This window comes from Salvelinus namaycush, chromosome 3, assembly GCF_016432855.1.
Source record: "Salvelinus namaycush isolate Seneca chromosome 3, SaNama_1.0, whole genome shotgun sequence".
Lineage (NCBI taxonomy): Eukaryota > Metazoa > Chordata > Actinopteri > Salmoniformes > Salmonidae > Salvelinus > Salvelinus namaycush.
Window position 1 is genome coordinate 11,344,688 of NC_052309.1, and position 20,258 is coordinate 11,364,945.

General features: G+C 42.8%; 1 protein-coding gene across 1 annotated transcript in view; it reads right to left on the reverse strand.

Annotated features, from left to right (window-relative positions):
- The window catches only part of LOC120044790 (adenomatous polyposis coli protein-like), a 44,414-nt gene extending 25,008 nt beyond the window's left edge, over positions 1 to 19,406 (reverse strand). Inside the window, exons 1-2 of the mRNA XM_038989462.1 lie at positions 19,245 to 19,406; positions 6,952 to 7,104 (exon numbers count right to left, since the gene is read on the reverse strand). Of these exons, the coding sequence (XP_038845390.1) occupies positions 6,952 to 7,086 (135 nt within the window). The 5' untranslated portion in view covers positions 7,087 to 7,104; positions 19,245 to 19,406. The remainder of the gene's footprint in view (positions 1 to 6,951; positions 7,105 to 19,244) is intronic.
- Positions 19,407 to 20,258: the final 852 nt, after the last annotated feature.

Sequence of the window (20,258 nt, forward strand, 5' to 3'; positions counted from 1 at the left end):
ATTTGTCACATGAGCCGAATACGACTGGTTCAGACTTTACCGTGAAATGCTTGCTTATGAGCCCTTCACAAGGATGCAGTTTAAAAACCATCATTTTTAAAAATGGTAACGCAAGAGGAATAAAATACACAAGAATGGAGCTATAGGCCTCCCGAGTGGCGCAGTGGTCTAAGGCACATCACAGTGCTAGCTGTGCCACTAGGGATCCTGGTTCGAGTCCAGGCACTGTCGCAGCCGGGCGTGACCGGGAGACCCATGGGGCAGCGCACAATTGGCCCAGAGTCGTCCGGGTTAGGGGAGGGTTTGGCCGGCCGGGATGTCCTTGTCACATCACGCTCTAGCGACTCCTTGTGCCGGGCGCATGCACGGTGACAAGGTCGCCAGGTGTACAATGTTCTCTCTGACACATTGGTGCGGCTGGCTTTCGGGTTCAGCGGGCATTGTGTCAAGAAGCAGTGCAGCTTGGCTGAGTCGTGTTTCGGAGGACGCACGGCTCTCGACCTTCACCTCTCCCGAGTCCGTACGGGAGTTTCAGCAATGGGACAAAACTGTAACTACCAAATGGATACCACGAAATTGGGGAGAAAGCTTACTTTTTTTTTTTTTTTATCCAGTACTGTATTGTAGGTTGGACCCTAAGTCTCTCTGTTCCTAAAGAGCATGCCACTAATGGCTTTCTAAGAACTGACCCCTTGAGGGCATCAGTGACTTTGCCCTGAAGGGAGAGACGCTTTCTTTAGACTTGATATTGTTCTCAGTGTACTCTACTCTTCAGTCAACCAATGACATTGCTATCCTTGAGCACTTTTTCTCCTCCTATGGACATCATCTCCCATCCTTTCAGATAAGGTCTCTACATAGTCGTATACGCATCTTAATCTTTAGCCTTTTCACAGGCAACCAACCCAAAGACATACAGTAGCAATACATTGTTAGCTGTAGGCCTACATCCACAAATGCAAAAAAAATAACTTGGTATATAGTGGGAAAAGCAGCCTAGTTAGGACATTACACCATTAAAATGACCAATCTCAAAATGGAACTCTGAACCCACTTGAACTAATATACAACACATTATGAAGATCTTACAGATCTTGCTCCCTCTACGGTTTGTTTAACTACGTGTCCTGTCCATAAACAGTTAACCGCTCAGCTCTACAAAACATGACTGGAAGAAGTTCATGAACTTGATTAGCCTATTGAAACTGGCTTGTTGCAGGAGGACTAATACTTACCACAATGAACCTACAACGGTGACAGAGTGAAGGGTGGAAAGGCATACTTCCGGAGGAGAATAATAAATCCAGCGTTAAAACTAGGCCTATAATCGGAAGGATACAGCATAGCGAACGAGAGGCTGGATACGATCATGTCCATATAGCTCAGGAATCCCAGAGTACAGTACTACCGCTGTAGCAGCAGTGGTAGTCTCCACAGCAGGCAGAATCCTTCAACCAATCTGGACTTTATATTAACTGCAAATTTGTACTGTGGGTCATTAAATCAAAAGTTAGTTAAAAAGTATTACCAGGTTGAACAGTTCGTTAGCTTATGTTATTTTTCAAGTGGAATAGAAAGAGTAGTCTCCTGTCCTCCAGTGAGTCCGAGAGGAGAGCGAAGCATCAGAGCGATGTCCGACGACACAATATCCGGCGACAACACGGCTCCCGCTCAGAAAACAGAACAGGGTTTTCCTTCCACCCTGCCTGTCCCGTCTCAGTCAGTCAGAGACCAGGGGCCATCAAGAGGCTACGTCCATGCAGCTGCTTCCCCTTAGATTGAAGGGTTACTCACAACGTAACCAACGCATGACCCGGACGGTCACAGTGTCCGCCAACCTCTACCCTGTGACCTCTGACCCTGGCCCATGCATCGGTGAGCAGGCTGAAAGGGGGTCAGACGGGAGGGCTGGACGGCAGGAAACAAAAACACACAGCCCTGACTGTGTGATGCGCTCTCTCTCTCCCTCGCTCTGTAAAGCATGTGTGACGTCTAGACACACCACACAACGGCTGCATTATCAGGCTGGGATCATATGATAAAGAGCCCCTCATTCTATTCACAGCAGTTCCAGGCAAAACCACTCCTCTATTCAACCATCGGGGGTGACGGACATGTTGTTGCTAACGTGAATAGAATACAGCTCATTTATAACGTAGACTACTAGCTGACCGTAAATTCAAGACCAAGAGGAGAATCCATATAGATTGATCTGGACTATAAAAAGACCTATAAAACAAATAACCATGGGGTCATTGAGAGTAAATGTAGGAAAGTACAAAACAATACAAATCAAGTCTGAACTTCAATTAGTTGGATAACCAAATAAAAAAGTAAAGTTAACCTTGAAGCTGCCACATCCATACCAAGTCAAGTTGTCAACTCTCGTTAAATTATATTTTTAGTCAACTGCTGTCCAAGTCTCAGAATTCTGGATCTGTTTGTTCAATCCGAAATGGGAAAATGGACACACTCTTCCCCAATAAACAAATCCAACAGAGAGACCGGCTAGAATACCAGTGTTTCGCTGCAGTGTTTGAGTGTCCTGCATACCCTTCACACACACACACTTCAGACAGGCTTTAAAATGGTCATCCAATACTCCTAGTAACTCAAATCAATGCTGTAAAAGTACCCATCTACAGAGCCAAAACCCACCCAGCATGCCAGGGTCTCTCATTCTCATCAGGCTCCGGTTTCATCTGAGCTGGGCTCCCATGAGGCCCTGGAGTTTGGTTGTTGGTTGGCCTGTGAGCCCGGTTTGGGGGGGGGGGGGGTGAACCATGCCATGTCCGGCTTTTGTACTGCACTCGGACTGGAAAAAGATAGACTGTCCTTGAGAATGCAATATTTTTGTTGTTGTTATGCATGTGGTGTGTAATAAGGAAAAAAACAAGCATTGATGTCAAGGGAAGGCAGGCCTGGAGGGTTTAAATTAGAACACTAATGTGTGAAGTAACCTTACTAACTAGGCTGTGCTTAACGAGAGACCCAGAACACCACAGATTCCTGTTGGGTAGTTTTAGTATGATAGTCCACCAGAAATAAGAGTTCTCAAAATAGAAAAAAGCATGGTAGAAATATAGGAAAAAGGGGTGTTCTGTTTTGTTCAAAAGCTATTAATTGATTGGAAACCCTTAATTTCCATGTCTGAAACTCCTTGATTAAACTTTTCTGCTAAACAAAGTGGATTCATAAAAAACTGAGGAAATTCAGGGCCCCAAATATTTTACACTTATGTAAGTAGCCAGGTCTGAACTTTTCACAATAATATAAAGTTCCAAGATATGCGTTAAGTAGAAAGCTTAAATCATAACCTGTCTGATCTGAGAACTAAGTCTGTTTCAACACTCCCAGTGGCAGTATTACACTATTATGTTGTGGAATGAGCCACTAGTACGGATCCCACAAAAGGCCATTTCAATTTCCCTAGTAACTTCTTATGAAGAAACTTTGCCAGAAACTTGAGATATCAAATGCAAAAATGTCACTTTATAGCATCCCTTTCCACATACAGGATGGGATGACTGAGGATTTATAGAGGTTTAGTGCTCATCTAAAGCTGTAGGGTTTATGTTAGAACTGGGTTACATAAGATGCAAGTACAATTCGATGTGTCTTCGTGCGTGTGTGAGCGCACGAGCTCGTAAACATCATTATTGAACTGAAATGGAGCTCGTTGTGCTGTGTGTAATTGGCTTGGTGTGTAGGAGAGGAAGCCTGCTCAGTGCTCATTGATGGAGATGCTGTTGTTCATGCTCTCCTCTGGTCTCCCTGCAGCTGTGAGCATGTGACAGCCTGTATGCGTCCCAAATGGCACCCCATTCCCTATATAGTGCACCCTATGGGCCCTGGTCAAAAGTAGTGCACTATAAAAGGGAAACATTGCACCATTTGGGACGCAGACCCTGAGCCCCGAGGAGAGAGGAAATGTCTGGATGTCGGAACTGAGAGAGGCGCATTCATCAGATACAATGAGAGGAAGGGAGAGAGACGCTAAAAAAAGACAGCTTTTCCCGACGTGCAGAGGGAAGGGAGCGTCTCAGAGCGAGCAGTGTGTGTGTGTGTGTGTGTGTGTGTGTGTGTGTGTGTGTGTGAGCGAGCAGCCTACGTCGATCTAAACGTGCCAGAGGGAGATATGGTTTCTGATGAATATGAGATTGATTAGCACAAAGGGAAAAGGCGGACTGTCTTTAAATCTCATCCATTAGTCATAAACAATATCATTATTCACCCCCTGAATAATCTCATTATTTATGATTAATCTTTTATGATCTCAACATAATCAGTTCTCCCCTGTAAGGAATACTAACAAGCCATATTTCTACAAGATAGGCCTAATAATTCTCACTTGGTTGCAAATGATAACCCTTCCCCCTATTTAGACTACATAGAAACATTGCATTACAGTACTTTAGAGTTTATTCTTACTTAGGCTACCATTAACCAACAAAACAGCCCACTTACGATAAACATTAAGCTAAACTCTATTTAGTAAGCATTGCAGGATGCAGGAACCTAACCTCCAACACTATAGTTCACAGTCCAGGAAGAATTTCTCAACAATACAGGTCAACACAATGGATGGCGTCGTTGCACCAAAGGCAGAAATTATACTTGAATATATTTTTTAAATCATTCTCTCTCCTTAAAGAGTTAAGCTAATGCCAGAGAAATCCCTAAGCCAAACCCAGGCTTGTTCTGTATCTGCAGCAGCACAAAAGGGGTGTGCAACAGCCACCTCCCTCCAGCATGAAATATCAGACTGCAGAGTAGCAGGTAGCCTAGCCCTAGGCTTACTAAACTGACTGAGTTGGCAGGTTTTCCATTTGAGCCAGAGCGGATGCAGAGGCAGAGCAGAGCTGATGGGGTGTATTGTTAATAGATAGCTTAGCAGCAGTGCTGAATGTGCCAGTCTAAGGGTAGAACCGGCAGACCCCCCCCCCCCACGCACCCAAAAGTGAGACTGAGGCAAACCTCAAACCCAGCTCCAAACCTACTGAGATAAAGGATGCATAATCAGTGTTAGGCTACTCACAGAGTAGGACTCTCCTCAGACAAGGGCAGAGCAGACCCCCTCATTTAAAATGCCCAAAAGTGAGAGAGAAACCTCAACCAGCTCCAATGCTACTGGAATATGAACAGTCTTAATGTGTCAGTGTTACTCACATTAAGACTCTCCCCAGAAATGACTAATACTGACTAAGCCTGCACCAAACATATACCTCACCCAGTCCCAACACGCTGTGAGTCCTTCCACGGTGACACTCATTCCCTCATTACCAGGAAACACTCTACAAAAGCAACTAGGCATTTTAATAGATCAGAGTATCAACACCTAGCCCATATCCCCTAGGCATTTTAATAGATCAGAGTATCAACCCCTAGCCCATATCCCCTAGGCATTTTAATAGATCAGACAGGATTACATTGGATAGGTGTAAGCAGTATGGCAACAATTCCACCTGGTCTATCAGACATCTAGATGGAGCTACCAGCCTATTACCATCCTGTCAGATCTACACAAAGGGTAGGCTAGGGGTTGATTTGTGATTGAGAGACGGATTTGCGGTCTCTTGTCCTTAGTTCCTGGGCTAATGAGTAGTCCACTACATTCACTCGTACATTTAAGAAAGTAGTGCTCCCTAATGTGAGGTGGCATCACTCACTACCCAGGGGTGCATTGTGGAGTAGAAGACATTGACAGAGATAGTTGAGAACCCAAATGTTCCTGTGAGAACAGAAAAGCCCTAGGAGTTTAAATCACCTCCTGAAGCCTCAGCCTGCCAGGTCACATCATCCAATTAAAGCAACGGCACCTAGCAGGCTGGTACATTCAACCCCTCTGTGTGTGTGTGTGTGTGTGTGTGTGTGTGTGTGTGTGTGTGTGTGTGTGTGTGTGTGTGTGTGTGTGAGCGAGAGCGAGATTCCGCAGCCTAGCAGCTCTTCTCATGAACAGAGTCCAAGACCGTGTCTGAAAATGTCACTAACTGCCAAATCGCTCCTTCCTCAGTCCTTGTTTCCTCAATTCCTATGAAAATGCATTGGAGGAGAAGATCCAAGGGGCCTCCCTCAACCCCCCATTTTCCTATAAGATTTGAGAGGAATTGAGAAAACGAGGACGACAGCTAATAACGTTTTCAGAGAGAACAACTCTGGGCTGCAGATAGGGAGATTGAAGCTGAGGGGCTAATTCAAGTGACAATACAGGGGAATTTGTCGGGCGAGCGAGAGGCCTGTGAAGGGGTTTTGTGAGACTGTCGACAGGATGAGGAGGATATATTTATTTCTGTCTTGGATACTAGTTAACATTATCTATCCATGCTACATCATGGGGTCTTCCTCGGTAGCTAGGCCTATATTGAGAGGGGGCGGATTAGAGAGTCTAAATTCTTTCTAAACTTCAGCAGAGCACTCAACCCTAACACCTTACTTCATGCATATTGGTTGTTCAAAGCTGGAAGACAGACTATGTTCTAAGATCTTGCCTAAGGAAATATCCCACTGCTGTGCTTGATGTAGCCTACTGAGTGAAGCAATAACTGGGACAAACACAGCAACGACTGTAGCGTGAGGCAGCTTGATGTACAAGTACACCCCATGGACAGGACGCCTTACCCCAGATCTCTCTCCTTAATGCGGAGTGCCCATTTTTACAGTCTTTGGTATGACTCAGCCAGGGATTGAAATCACACCCTTCCAGTCTCAGGGTGGACACTAAGGCCACTGAGTTGGTACAAGCATTTGAGTGAAGAGGAAAAGCTGGCTTGTGTTCAGTAGACATGAAACAGAAACGCTTTGTCTGTACTTCTCCAATAAGAAAAGTCAGTTTACATAGCAAAATGTTTTGCTACATGTGCCATAATTAACACGACCTTTGACCCAATGTGCCATAATGAACACGACCTTCGACCCAGGGTTCTTAGTGTACCATAGAAGAGGTCTGATTACCTTCATATTGGAGGCTTCCGTCTCCAGTTTGGTCAAGTGGTTGGAGTTGTCTTCAAGCTCTTGTCGAAGGTTGGAGTTCTCCATCTTCAGTGCCTCCACTTGCTTCAGCAGCTGATCATAAGACGCTGCAGCCATCTTGGACTACCTCTTGACCTAAGGACAAGGACACATTAACAACGGTTAATAAGGTTGAATCAACTCCTACTAGCACTGGAAAATTTCCCATAAAAACAGACAGACCGCCTCAATCACAATTAATCTGGAAGCCTACATTTGATTGATGGATATAATTAAGCTAGGCTACATTATGGTCAGTGGTGAAAGTGTCCATAACACAATGTCAATTAGTATTCAGCTCTTCATAGAAAATGGGCTTTAAAAAGCCTTGATACATTCATAGCACCATTTCCTCTACCATTACATTGGCAAATTACAGTTCAGCAATGGTTATAAGAATTAAAACCTTTTTCAATCAGAGAGGCAGGACTTAAGACGAGGCCAGTTGCTCAAGGGCCAAAGCAAGTCACATTAAAACAAAAAGCAGCACACAAGATTTTATGAAAAACGGTTGAGAATAAGATCTGGAGAATAAGAGTTGTAAATGTCTTACATGGCTTTATGTTTAGAGCAATTCACACACAGGTTTTAAAAACATTAGGCTTGTGAATAATTCACGCCTGGGCAGATTTTACAAGCCGTGTCAGTGGTTGGACTAGCTTTACTGTATTGATTTTTTTAACAAGGACTTTGATCAGACAAACGGTTGTTGGAAGAAGTGGATCATCGTAATTACGATAACAGTTCAATAATAGCGTAGTTATTAGCCTGCATTTTAGCAAAAAAAATATTGAGAAACATTAATTTTGTTTAGATGCAAGAACAAAAAGACAAAAAGAGGATTAAATGCAAGGTCCAATTTTTCCAAGTCTCCAGCTGACATGGAAGCCCAGTCCACCACTGTGAAGCTACAGCCAGAGCACAACGGTGCCATACCATCTCTTGCCATACCACCTGTCAAATGGTTCATGGCCAACTACCATGATATCCCTCCACTGAAATTTCAATGCACATGGCATTGTCTAAACACCACAAAATCCAATAGATTTTAACCTTATATTTTCAATATTAACCACATCCTACAACACTGATAATCCATATCATGTTCACTGACCACATCTGTACAATTTAAGCCTAGGCCAAAATGGGCACGGTTTACACTATACTCCTTGTTAATGCAACTAAAAATCTATGCTATCTACTGCAACCAACATTTGCAAGGACCATACCACAGAGACTGTGCATTGCATCTACTATGAGTAGGGCAGGCCGTGGTTTACTAATGTGTTAACTTGGGTTTCTCTGAGAGCAGCTGAGAAGAGAGGATCTAGAAGACAGAAATGTAGTCAACCAGCTAAGGGACCACCATTACTCACGCAACACAGAGCCCCCTACAGCCCTGTGAAGACAACTCTACATGACAGAGGGACACTCGTTCGTCTTGCTGAGGAAAAGTTTTTATTTTTAGATCATCCATCATGGAGAGGGTAGGTGGCAAGCAAACGGGGATGAGTAGTAACTGGATCACAGAGGTGGAAAATGTATCACTCTTTGGTTACCAAATGATCAGTGAGTGACATGTTAAATATCAGCAAAGGCCTTGGCATGAAGGCTTACTCTTTGGAACTCTTTAGCAATGCTACCACTATAGCAGACTCCGGCACGAGCATACAGACCTAACTAACCTTAACAGTGGCTTATATTATCCCCTGGTCGACATTGACTAATCGATCAACTTCACAGTGCAATATTAGTAATTCAGAACCATGATATTGGTTTGTTTGACACAATGTCCTGGTTCCCTAGACTAGAGTAACATTTGTTTGCCAAAGATTCAATGAAGCGCCAATCGAATTCAGTGAGTCAATTAGGCTGGGTTGATTGGGCAGTGAGTCTGTCCCAAAATGTCAATACTGCCCTCACTAGGCTGGATCCTATACACAGGACGGGTAGAGAAGAACACTCGCAGCATTCCAGAACCACCCTGTGAGTTCTGTCAATGCACTGTCTAATGAACACATAATATATCAGGGTTCTACATCTATTGATAAAGGGGTAACCAAAATTGGATCGGGGATGTGTATTTAAAAAAAAAAAAAGTTATTTTATGGATACACTGCCACTTCATGCATTTACATTACAGTGGAGAACTGCAGAAGGTGAGCCAAAAGACAAGCCCCTGTTGGCAGATGCAGACTGAAGTAGTTCAATTGGCAGCCATTTTGGAGATTCAATTCTAGCCTACGCCATAAAAGAGAGAGCTTATCATCACCATCATTTAACAGCCAGCGTCTACAACTGCTGACTATGAAGAGGGATGGGATACAGAATGAGGTTGCAATGCTACAATGATCATTGTACTGTGCCCCAGTGTAATATCAACATAAATTCTATAGTATTATAGTAAAATATGGCTGTTATAGATATCTGGCAGGAAGGTAGAATACGGTTACACAAATTGTATTAAAAATTACACAAGCCCGTAGGCCTATATCAGTTTCATAATTGCATTATCAATTACGTCAACATCCACATCAGTTCATAATCGTATTATCAGTTAGACCCATCTGCATGAGCTCCCTGTCATCACCACACCATTTCCGTATTAGGCTACTTCTCCTGCCCCTTACTGTACAGTTTTAACCTATATTTCACAAAATGAATTTCCTCCAGATATTAGACTAATGCGCTGTTATTTTAATTAGGCTAGTAGACAACATTGATCGCTCTTCCTCGGTCATTCACTAGTGTGCAATAAACGTAGGCTAGGTCATGGATGAAAACAAAACGTTTTTTTAGTACAAATAAATTCAACTGATACAATGTGTAGGCTGTAACTGTACAATACAATGTGTAGGCTGTAACTGTACAATACACACAAAGCTTGCAGGTAAAAAAAAAAATGTTTAAAAATAATCTAGAATCTTACCATGTCCTCTCCCTCTGCATCATGTAGCTATACACCCACAGAACTCAGCCCACTAAAAATCAGTCAGTAATATCTCTAGATAGAGAAAACAAAGCAACACAACATTGAACAAAGCAAACCGCTACTGGCACCATATAGGCTAAACCTGTCAAATATTGCCTACAAAAGGGTTTGAAGGGGGCTCGAGCGAGAAGAAACACGAAGGGGGAATGAACAAATGAATGAAAAGAACAACAGAGCAGGGGCTGAGAAAGAAGAGGACTGCATCCTTTTTCTACCTCATGAATATTGCATCAATGTTCTCAAAATACATCCTCCCCTTAAATTGGCTAATTCTGAGTATCCATTTTGCAGGTTGATGCTTCCTGGTGCATTAAAATGTATAATGAAAATGACAAATCCTCCTTGTGTCCAATTCTCTAAATTAACATCTTCCTCTCTCGAAAATGAGGATTCCATCTTGACACGATAAAACAACCAGGCAGGCGCTCACATTTACCTTACGTCTGGCAGTGAACGTAGCACTGCACTGGATGGATGAGGCTTTTTGTGAATCTGTGAAAGGGTGTGTGTGAGAGAGAGAGACACACTAGGGATGGAGACCCCCCCCTCAGCAGATAGCTAAACCAGAAAAACCCCAGCAGTCAGCTGCTGAGCGACAAATGCCCTTCCCTTGACACCACAAAGAAAAAGTAGGCAGACAGTGGTGTGAGCTCACACACACATACACAACCCAACTAACCCAGCCCTTCACAGCACAATACAACCAGGGATTAGCCAATGACGACTTCAACAGACGACACAGCCACTGTCAGACTGACCCCATAGCAACCCTACAGTGTCCAAAGAAAGACAGCGTCGCACAGTCACAATGACACATCTGCTTTGTTGGAGCATAACCGGTAGCTAGGCTAATCAGAAGTCTCTCCCTCTCTCCCTCCAAAAGGCTTAGCGGCTACGCCTCGCTATTCACACAAACACACCATTATTCCCCCAGGAGCTCCCTGCCTGCCCCTAATCCCCATTAACAGACAGAATTTTAAAAAACGTCTCAATTTTTGTCCTTTGTAGAAAGGAGAAGTGGGGGTCTTTTCAATAATTGACAAAGCAAAACCTTACCCCATTTCGATAGCAGTGACAGTGTCCATCCCATCTCCTTCTCAAATGTGTCCGATGCTGAAAGCACATCCAGCCAGCAACCGGTCACATGACCACTCGGTACAGCCAATCGCCTGGCAGCGAGGATCAGGCAGGGACAGCCCTGTTCTGCTGTTTCCGTGGCTGGTTCTGCAGTGACCGATGCTGGCTGGCTTCCAGCTCTGTGGCACAGCTGCTTCTCCCAGCCGACTCAATTAGGGCTCTTATAAAGCGGTGAGGAGGAGTCTACCGTGTCCGGATGGGAATTCACAATTTTCTGGACTCAGGTTCAAGCAAATATCATTTTAAGCTTTTTTTTTACTGTTGAAAATGACATCTGATTTCAGGGTAGTATGTCAAGTTGCTCTCCTTAAATATAAGTCTTCTATTTGTTTCTGAATTGTTTAAATCAAATATTTCCCCTGCCGGCTCCTGATATCAGGGCATAAAAACTACAATCAGTCTCCTGAATTAGCCTAGTGCGCATACGTGCGCCCAGCTGGTGCACATGCGCACTAGGCCCAACTCTTTTCCCCTGGCTAAACTAGCTGAACTATGCTAGTTTTCGTCCTCATTACCAAACTTCATAAATACTCGACCCTCAGCTCCAAAACTCCTTTGCTGGTTATACAATAAATCTGTAACTTAGAAATTTGCTGGAAAGAAACTTACTTAAACAATGTATTGATTTATTGTTTGGTTGAATAGTTTGACTGGTTCGAGATATCTGTTGTAAGATGACAGTGGCAAAGGATATCATTGCTACTTAACTAGGGCTGTCCCCAACAACAAAAAAATCTTTGGTCGAAATCTGGTCGAAATCTTTCGACCAAACGATTGGTACACATTTTTAAAAATGTGTATTTTTCCCATATATATAGACCTATGTGTTTTAATAAAATCAACTAGCTTGTCTGATGCTTTAAGTGCACTGTTTGATTAAATAATTAAGACACAAATGACTAAGAGTGAGTCTGACCGCAATTGATTTGATTGTGTCAGACGGGGCTCAGACTTGTTGCACTATGTTAAAAAGTGTCTGTGTGACTAGCACCCGTTGTCTTTCTCTTCTCTCTGCTGCAGCGACCACCACAGAACATCAAGTGTTTATCGCGCTGTCCGTGTTGCTGAAGCTGTAACATAATTACAGCCATTTCTGACTGAAAAGTTCTGTTATCGAAATCTCTCATTTGTTTAGGGAAAGAAAACATTCCCTATTCCCTCAACCCTTGCTCTCTTTACGCGGCACATGTATGCATCGCAATCCATGCACGTGACCAATGGGGCCTGACTTAGTCAATCATAATCACATCAAATTGGTTACAACAAACTCAGAACACTAACAGCATAATGGATGCAGAGGACGTGACAAATAAACTTGAAACAGGGGAATGTTTACTGGTTGCTCAGGACGGAAAGTGGAATAAAGTGTGTGTAAAAAAAATGGATTAGTTGTGGAACCTACTGGCGATCAAAGAATGTAAACAATGAATGTAAATACCAAATAAATGATAAGCATACCAGTGTTACAGCAAAGACTAAAAACAGTTAAATGCAATTGCTGACATGGAATGCTTTATTTATTGTTTAGGCTAATTGTTTAGAATAATTATTCTAGGGTCGCTTTGTTATGTTAAAACTACAAATGCAACATGAGCTGAAATAAAACTACTTTTCCACACACAAAGCTTAATTCTCTAAAATGTTGTGCACAAATGTGTTTACATCCCTGTTAGTGAGCATTTTTTCCTTTGCCAAGATAATCAATCCACCTAACAGGTGTGGCATATCAAGAAGCTGATAAAACAGCATGGTCATTACACACATTACACTTGTACTGGGGACAATAACAGGCCACTTTAAAATGTGCAGTTGTGTCACACAGCACAATGCCACAGATGTTGAGGGAGTGTGTAATTGGCATGCTGACTGCAATAATGTCCACCAGAGCTGTTGCCATAAAATGTAATATTCATTTCTCTTCCATAAGCTGCCTGCAACTTCATTTTTAGAGAATTTGGTAGTACGTCCAACCGGCCTCACAACAACACAACACGTGTAACCACGCCAGCCCAGGACCTACACATCCGGCTTCTTCACCTGCGGGATCGTCTGAGGGGGGGGTGGGGTGTTGCTGAGGAGCACTCTGTCTCTAATATTGCCCTTTTGTTGGGAAAAACTCATTCTGATTGCCTGGGCCTATGCCCACCCGCTTGGCTCCATGGGATATGGAGTGATTCTGCCAACACAGCCAGATATGTACGCTGTCTTGTACCGTTAACTTTTTTCAACTGTATCATATTTGTTGATTAAAATCTGACTTTATTAATATAAATGAGTAATCCAGGAATGTCGTGAGAAAACTCGAGAAAATCCGAGAGCCCTGAAGGTCACACCATTGAACGGATTGCAGGGGGCGGAGGTTAAGAGGGCACCACACACCTGAAATCAACACAAAAATAACCCCCAGAGAATCAATAGTGACAAACACAAATATGGGGCAAACACCCAGGACCAAAACCAAACACTGATATAACAATCTGCACAATTGGGTTAAACCTCCCTTATTTTTATTTCACCTTTATTTAACCAGGTAGGCCAGTTGAGAACAACTGTGACCTTACGCTAATAGGAGATTTGCGTATTAGCTTAGTCAGCCTGTTAGACAAAGGATCTCATCATAAACTTGAAATAAACCCTGTTTAAACAAATTAGCCTAGTGTTGCCAGGAAATAAACAGACAAATAAAAACATCTGCAAAGTTGAATCGTACAGAACAGCCTAAGAACTAAAAGAACACACAGTTATAGATAGCTCTGTCTTATTGACGTGGATGTCGATTAAGGCAGCCCCGCACCTCTCTGATTCAGAGGGAGGTTAAATGTGAAAGACATTTCCATTGAAAGCATTCAGTTGTACAACTGACTAGGTATCCCCCCTTTTCCTTATTGACCACCTAACTGCTAGCTAGCCAGTTAATATAACTTCTCCCCCCCGAAATGTTAGCTAACTAAGTTAGCCATGTTATGAATAACACTCATCTGCTGTTGACATCAGGATACGATGAGAGCACTAGTTAGCTCCAAAAGTGGTTAGTAACTTTGGCTGCATGCTGACAGTGATTAGACATCCAGGTGCTAGCTACACTACAAGCATTTTACCAGGTTCCCTTGAAGCAACTGTAATGACAGTCCACCACAACATACCCAAGAGTCTCCTGATTAGCAACAGGTAGTCTGTTTAATTTTATTGTGTATTAAAAACAGTTTGAGATCATTGTGAGGGGGATTTTGCCAGTGGTTGAAGGGGGAATAGGGCTTCCCAGGAAAATGTTGTCTGAGGTAACCAAGGGGGGTGGGACTTAGCAAAGTGTCAATTGACACCTGAGTAAATAAATACATTTCCAATAAATACTTGACATACAACATAATTGGTTGTGAGACAGAGTGAAAGCATTGACTGACTGCCTGGAAGGAACCCGCTAGCTAGCGTGGAAGTCAAACACATTCCCCTGTGAGATCTAATTCCATAACAATAGCAACCCCATGCCCAACTCAATAGATACCCATCATGTGAGTGGAGGAGCACAGAGAGAATACTGGATGTCCTGGCCTTCACAGCAGGACCTGGGTTCAGGAGTCTTTTCCTGTCAGGAGGAGCTCATATTCCAACCAAGCAGAAAATAGTACTAAAGTGTTTAGGCTATAGACTGATGCTGTTATAGGATTAGGGCTATAGCCAGATGTTCTACAGGGCTCTACAGTGCAACCATTTTACTCGCATATGCGCATAAATATTTAGCTGGGTGACCTGACATGTTTATTTTGCAACACCCGTGTGCCTAGAAAAATTAAAGATTCTAGCTTTAATACAATATATTTTCCCATTGTGTTGCTACGTTTTTCATTGTGTGGCTACATTTTTCAACTTACGAGATCTTCAATGTATTGTCAATTTCTGGCATGGAATAGCCTTCATTTCTCAGAACAAGAATAGACTGTCGAGTTTCAGAAGAAAGATCTTTGTTTCTGACCATTTTGAGCCTGTAAATCGAACCCACAAATGCTGATGCTCCAGATCCTCAACTAGTCCAAAGGCCAGTTTTAATGCTTCTTTAAATCAGCATAACAGTTTTCAGCTGTGCTAACATAAGTGCAAAATGGTTTATAATGATCAATTAGCATTTTAAAATGATCAACTTGGATTAGCTAACACAACATTGGAACACAGGAGTGATGGTTGCTGATAATGGGCCTCTGTACGCCTATGTAGATATTCTATTTAAAAAAAAATATCAATAACAAATCAGCCGTTTACAGCTACAATAGCCATTTACAACATTAACAATGTCTACACTATTTCTGATCAATTTTATGTTATTTTAAGGCAAAGAATTTGTTTTCTTTCAAAAACAAGGACATTTCTAAGTGACCAAACTTTTGAACGATAGAGTAATTGTCTCCTCCATCTTGGATTCACAGCGCCACAGTACCATTGTTGACTATATTTGCCTACTCAATTAAAAACCTGACAAATAAAAGACATCTGAATGAGCTTCTTGTTAGTGTTAAATCATACTCATCTCTCTCCCTCTCAATGGTTGCCCTGTATCACCACGCAACAGAGAACGACGGGAAAATGAAAACGTATTTCTAAAATGCAGGTTTTTTCATGCAAATGAAGACTGAAAGAGCCAGGGGAAGCCAGACCTTGGCAGCCAAGTACCCTTGGACCACGTCCCAAACGGCACCCTAGTTCCTATATAGTGCATTAAATTCGACCAGAGACAATGCCCCCGTAGTGAATAAAGTGCCATTTGGGACACCGTCTTGTTGGCTGGCCTGGTCCCCTCTCTCATTGTTGGTGTTGTCCTTAGTATAATTCTCACACATTCATTCGCCTATGTGTGGGAAACATTTTTCACCAACTTAGCTCAATTCAAGGCAACAAGCTAACGATATACCATAGAGAGACCAAACACTGACAGTCCTCCAACCCAGTCAACGCAATAGTGGGGTACCCAACGGGAATAACAGTAATTTCAATAATGGAGCCACTTGACAAGATAATAGGCCTATGGCTTGACACTGCTAACACTGTTAGGGTTTCCACAAGGGTCAATGTAATACATCAAACACATGTCATGGTAATATACATGAGTTTTCTATCAACATGGAAAGAGCAATGCAATAAAAACACTATCCCAGAATAACTTGTGGGTGTCTGTGGTCACCAAAAAAGATGAGACAGGAGAACATGGGAACGCGGGGCGGCAGGTAGCCTAGTAGTTAGAGCATTGGACTAGTAACGAAAGGTTGCTAGATCGAATCCCTGAGCTGACAAGGTAAAAATCTGTCTTTCTGCCCCTGAACAAGGCAGATTAACCCATTATTCCTAGGCCATCATTGTAAATAAGAATTTGTTCTTTTTTTATTTCACCTTTATTTAACCAGGTAGGTCAGTTGAGAACAAGTTCTCATTTAAAACTGCGACCTGGCCAAGATAAAGCAAAGCAGTGCGACACAAACACAGTTACACGTGGGATAAACAAACGTAGTCAATAACACAATAGAAAAATCTGTATACAGTGTATGCAAATGAAGTAAGAAGGTAAGGCAATAAATAGGCCAATAGTGGCAAAGTAATTACAATTTAGCAATTAACACTGGAGTGATAGATGTCCAGATGAGGATGTGCAAGTAGAAATACTGATGTGCAAAAGAGTAGAAAAACAAAAACAAATATGGGATGAGGTAGGTAGTTGGTTGGATGGGCTATTTACAGATGGGCTGTGTACAGCTGCAGCGATCGGTAAGCTGCTCTGACAGCTGATGCTTAAAGTTAGTGAGGGAGATATGTCTCCAACTTCAGTGATTTTTGTAATTCGTTCCAGTCATTGGCTCAGCAGAGAACTGGAAGGAAAGTTAGGTGTTAGGTGCCAAATTAGGTGTTGGATTTGAGGATGACCAGTGAAATATACCTGCTGGAGTGCGTGCTACAGGTGGGCGTTGCTATGGTGACCAGTGAGCTGAGATAAGGCGGAGCTTTACCTAGCAAAAACGTATAGATGACCTGGAGCCAGTGGGTTTGGCGTCAAATACGTAGAGAGGACCAGCCAACGAGAGCGTACAGGTCGCAGTGGTGGGTAGCATATGGGGCTTTGGTGACAAAACGGATGGCACTGTGATAGACTACATCCAATTTGATGAGTAGAGTGTTGGAGGCTATTTTGTAAATGATATCACCGAAGTCAAGGATCGGTAGGAGTCAGTTTTACGAGGGTATGTTTGGTAGCATGAGTGAAGGAGGCTTTGTTGCGAAATAGAGTTTACAGTCTAGCCAGACACCTAGGTATTATAGTTGTCCACAAATTCTAAGTCAGAACCGTCCAGAGTAGTGATGCTAGACGGGCAGGCGGGTGCGGGCAGCGATCGGTTGAAGAGCATGCATTTCATTTTACTAGCATTTAAGAGCAGTTGGAGTCCGCGGAAGGAGTGTTGTTTGGCATTGAAGCTCGTCTGTAGGTTTGTTAACACAGTGTCCAAAGGGACAGAATTATACAGAATGGTGTCATCTGCATAGAGGTGGGATCAAAGAATCACCCGCAGCAAGAGTGACATCATTGATATATACAGAGAAAATAGTTGGCCCGAGAATTGAACCCTGTGGCACCTTCATAGAGACTGCCAGAGGTCCGGACAACAGGGCCTCCGATTTGACACACTGAACTCCGAGAAGTAGTTAGTGAACCAGGCGAGGCAGTCATTAGAGAAACCAAGGCTGTTGAGTCTGCCGATAAGAATACGGTGATACGGAGTCGAAAGCCTTGGCCAGGTCGATAAAGACTGCTGCACAGTACTGTCTTTTATCGATGGCGGTTATGATATCGTTTAGGACCTTGAGCGTGGCTGAGGTGCACCCGTGCCCAGCTCCGAAACCAAATTGCATAGCAGAGAAGGTACGGTAGGATTCTAAATGGTCAGTGATCTGTTTGTTCACTTGGTTTTCAAAGACTTAAGAAAGGCAGGGCAGGATGGATATAGGTCTGTAACAGTTAACACTTAACTGACTTGCCTGGTTAAATAAAAAAATATATAAAAAAATGTGTGGCTGTATTTGAGGTAACCACAAAGGTTACCAGATGGTGCAAAGAATTGCAAAATTGGAGGGACCGGTAGAATATAATGCTGTCTCACATAAGTCTGCAACACAGTCTTTGGGCCCCCCACACATATGTTCATTTCCACCACACCTGATGCAACTAGTCAAAAGGAATCAGGTGTGCTGGTGGTGGAATTGAACAAATATGTGGAATGGGCTGGCTGGCTGGGGGTTTCCAAAGACCTCTGTTGGGAAACACTGGGCTACAGAAGGCTAGACAAGCAAGTGCATGATGTTGTAGACAACTGAGCAGAAAAACAACAGTATCTTGTTGTTATATTCCTGTAGAGTAGCCCATAATGTAAAGTTGTTTACAACTCCAATGTTCAGCTGCCTAATGAAACATAAAAATACTTTCACAACATCCTAGCGCCTGATCAATAACAGTGTACGTGGCTAATTTGTCACACAAAGGGTTTGTTTAAGCAATGCAATACAACCTACTGGATACAAAGTAGCAAGCCAAACTTGATGGAACGTAAAGTAGCTGTAGCGATTGTAATATTTTAGTTAGAAAGTTCTTCGTACATTAGTAAACTTTGTAACAAGCTCGTGATACTTGAAAACGCTCAATTACTTTACTGCACGGGACGCTGCACGGTTATTTTAAAACAACTTTGACGTCCATAATTTATGTGTAAGAAAGTAACTAACATAACGTTTCTTTAAAGTGCTGGCAGCTTGCCCCCAAAAAGTGTCGTCCTCTTTATTACATTTCCGATAGCTAGCAGTAGCCTGGGATAATTGTAGGCTACCTATCAGAAACTAGCACGCAAGCTAAAGGAAGTTCATGCCAGCTCATTTCCATAGCCATGCTCAAAATAGTTGACATGAGTTCGTGTCCTACTCAGTTGAAAAGGTCTACCGGAGGTACTTGCATTGCCAGATAAATGTGTTTTCTTCCAGTCAAAACAGGCTGCTTTGTAGCTAACGTGTATTAGATTGCTCGCTAAAAAGCTAACGTTAGCTAGCTCGCGAGCTAACATTTAGCTAAGGTAAATTATCTTACCTGTAACGTTATCAACATTCGCTCCTATTTGCACCGAGTACTTTATAGTGTATTCCAGGGTGAAATTCACTATCAAAACCTCGAATCTAACTTCATACGGGGGTCCATTCCTATACTTTGAAATGTTACAGTCTTCAAGACTCGAACTAAACTTTTTTCTATTGTGTCTCCCTCCGCTTTTTTTCTTTGTACTCTTGCTTCCTTCGTTACGCCATGTTGTCTCTACTGTCAGCTTGCGCGCATGCTTGATGATGATGCGCAAAGGGTATCCGCCCTCAGGCCGTGAGAAGAGAATGGTTGTGCTATCTGGGATCCTTGGGATGTCCCTACCCTTTTATTTTTTATAAAAAAATATTTAACTAGGCAAGTCAGTTAGAACAAATTCTTATTTACAATGACGGCCCACACTGGGCCAATTGTGCACCACCCTGTGGGACTCCCTATCCCGGGTGGAATCGAACCAGGGTCTGTAGTGACGCCTCTAGCACTGAGATGCAGTGCTTTAACCACTGCGCCACCCGGGAGCCCCAATTCTAACCCTAAACCATAGTTTCGCAAACTCGGTTCTCGTGACGTTTCCCCCCCCCCTAACACTACATAGTTGATTCAAATGATCAAAGCTTGATGATTACTTTATTATTTAAATCGGATGTGTAGTGCTAGGGCAAAAACTGAAACGTGCACCCCTTAGTGTGCGAGGGCCGAATTTAGGAAACCCTGCCTTAACCCCCTACCAAAGTACAGGGCGGTGCCTCTGGAATTTAAACACTGACTGAGTGAGCAGATTGTACTCCTATTAGAGAGATTGTGAGAAAGCCAGTTCCTCAGTTCAGGGTTCTCTAATGTTGATTAGAGATTAACAATGTTTGCAATTCTGTGCCATGTCACTCAACTATGATTAAACAATTAACTGTCCATTTACCATATACAATGTAAATGTGGTCTGGAAGTAATAAACATTAATACAATGGCATCAATACTAAAATAAGGCACATTCATTTAGCAATAACAAAC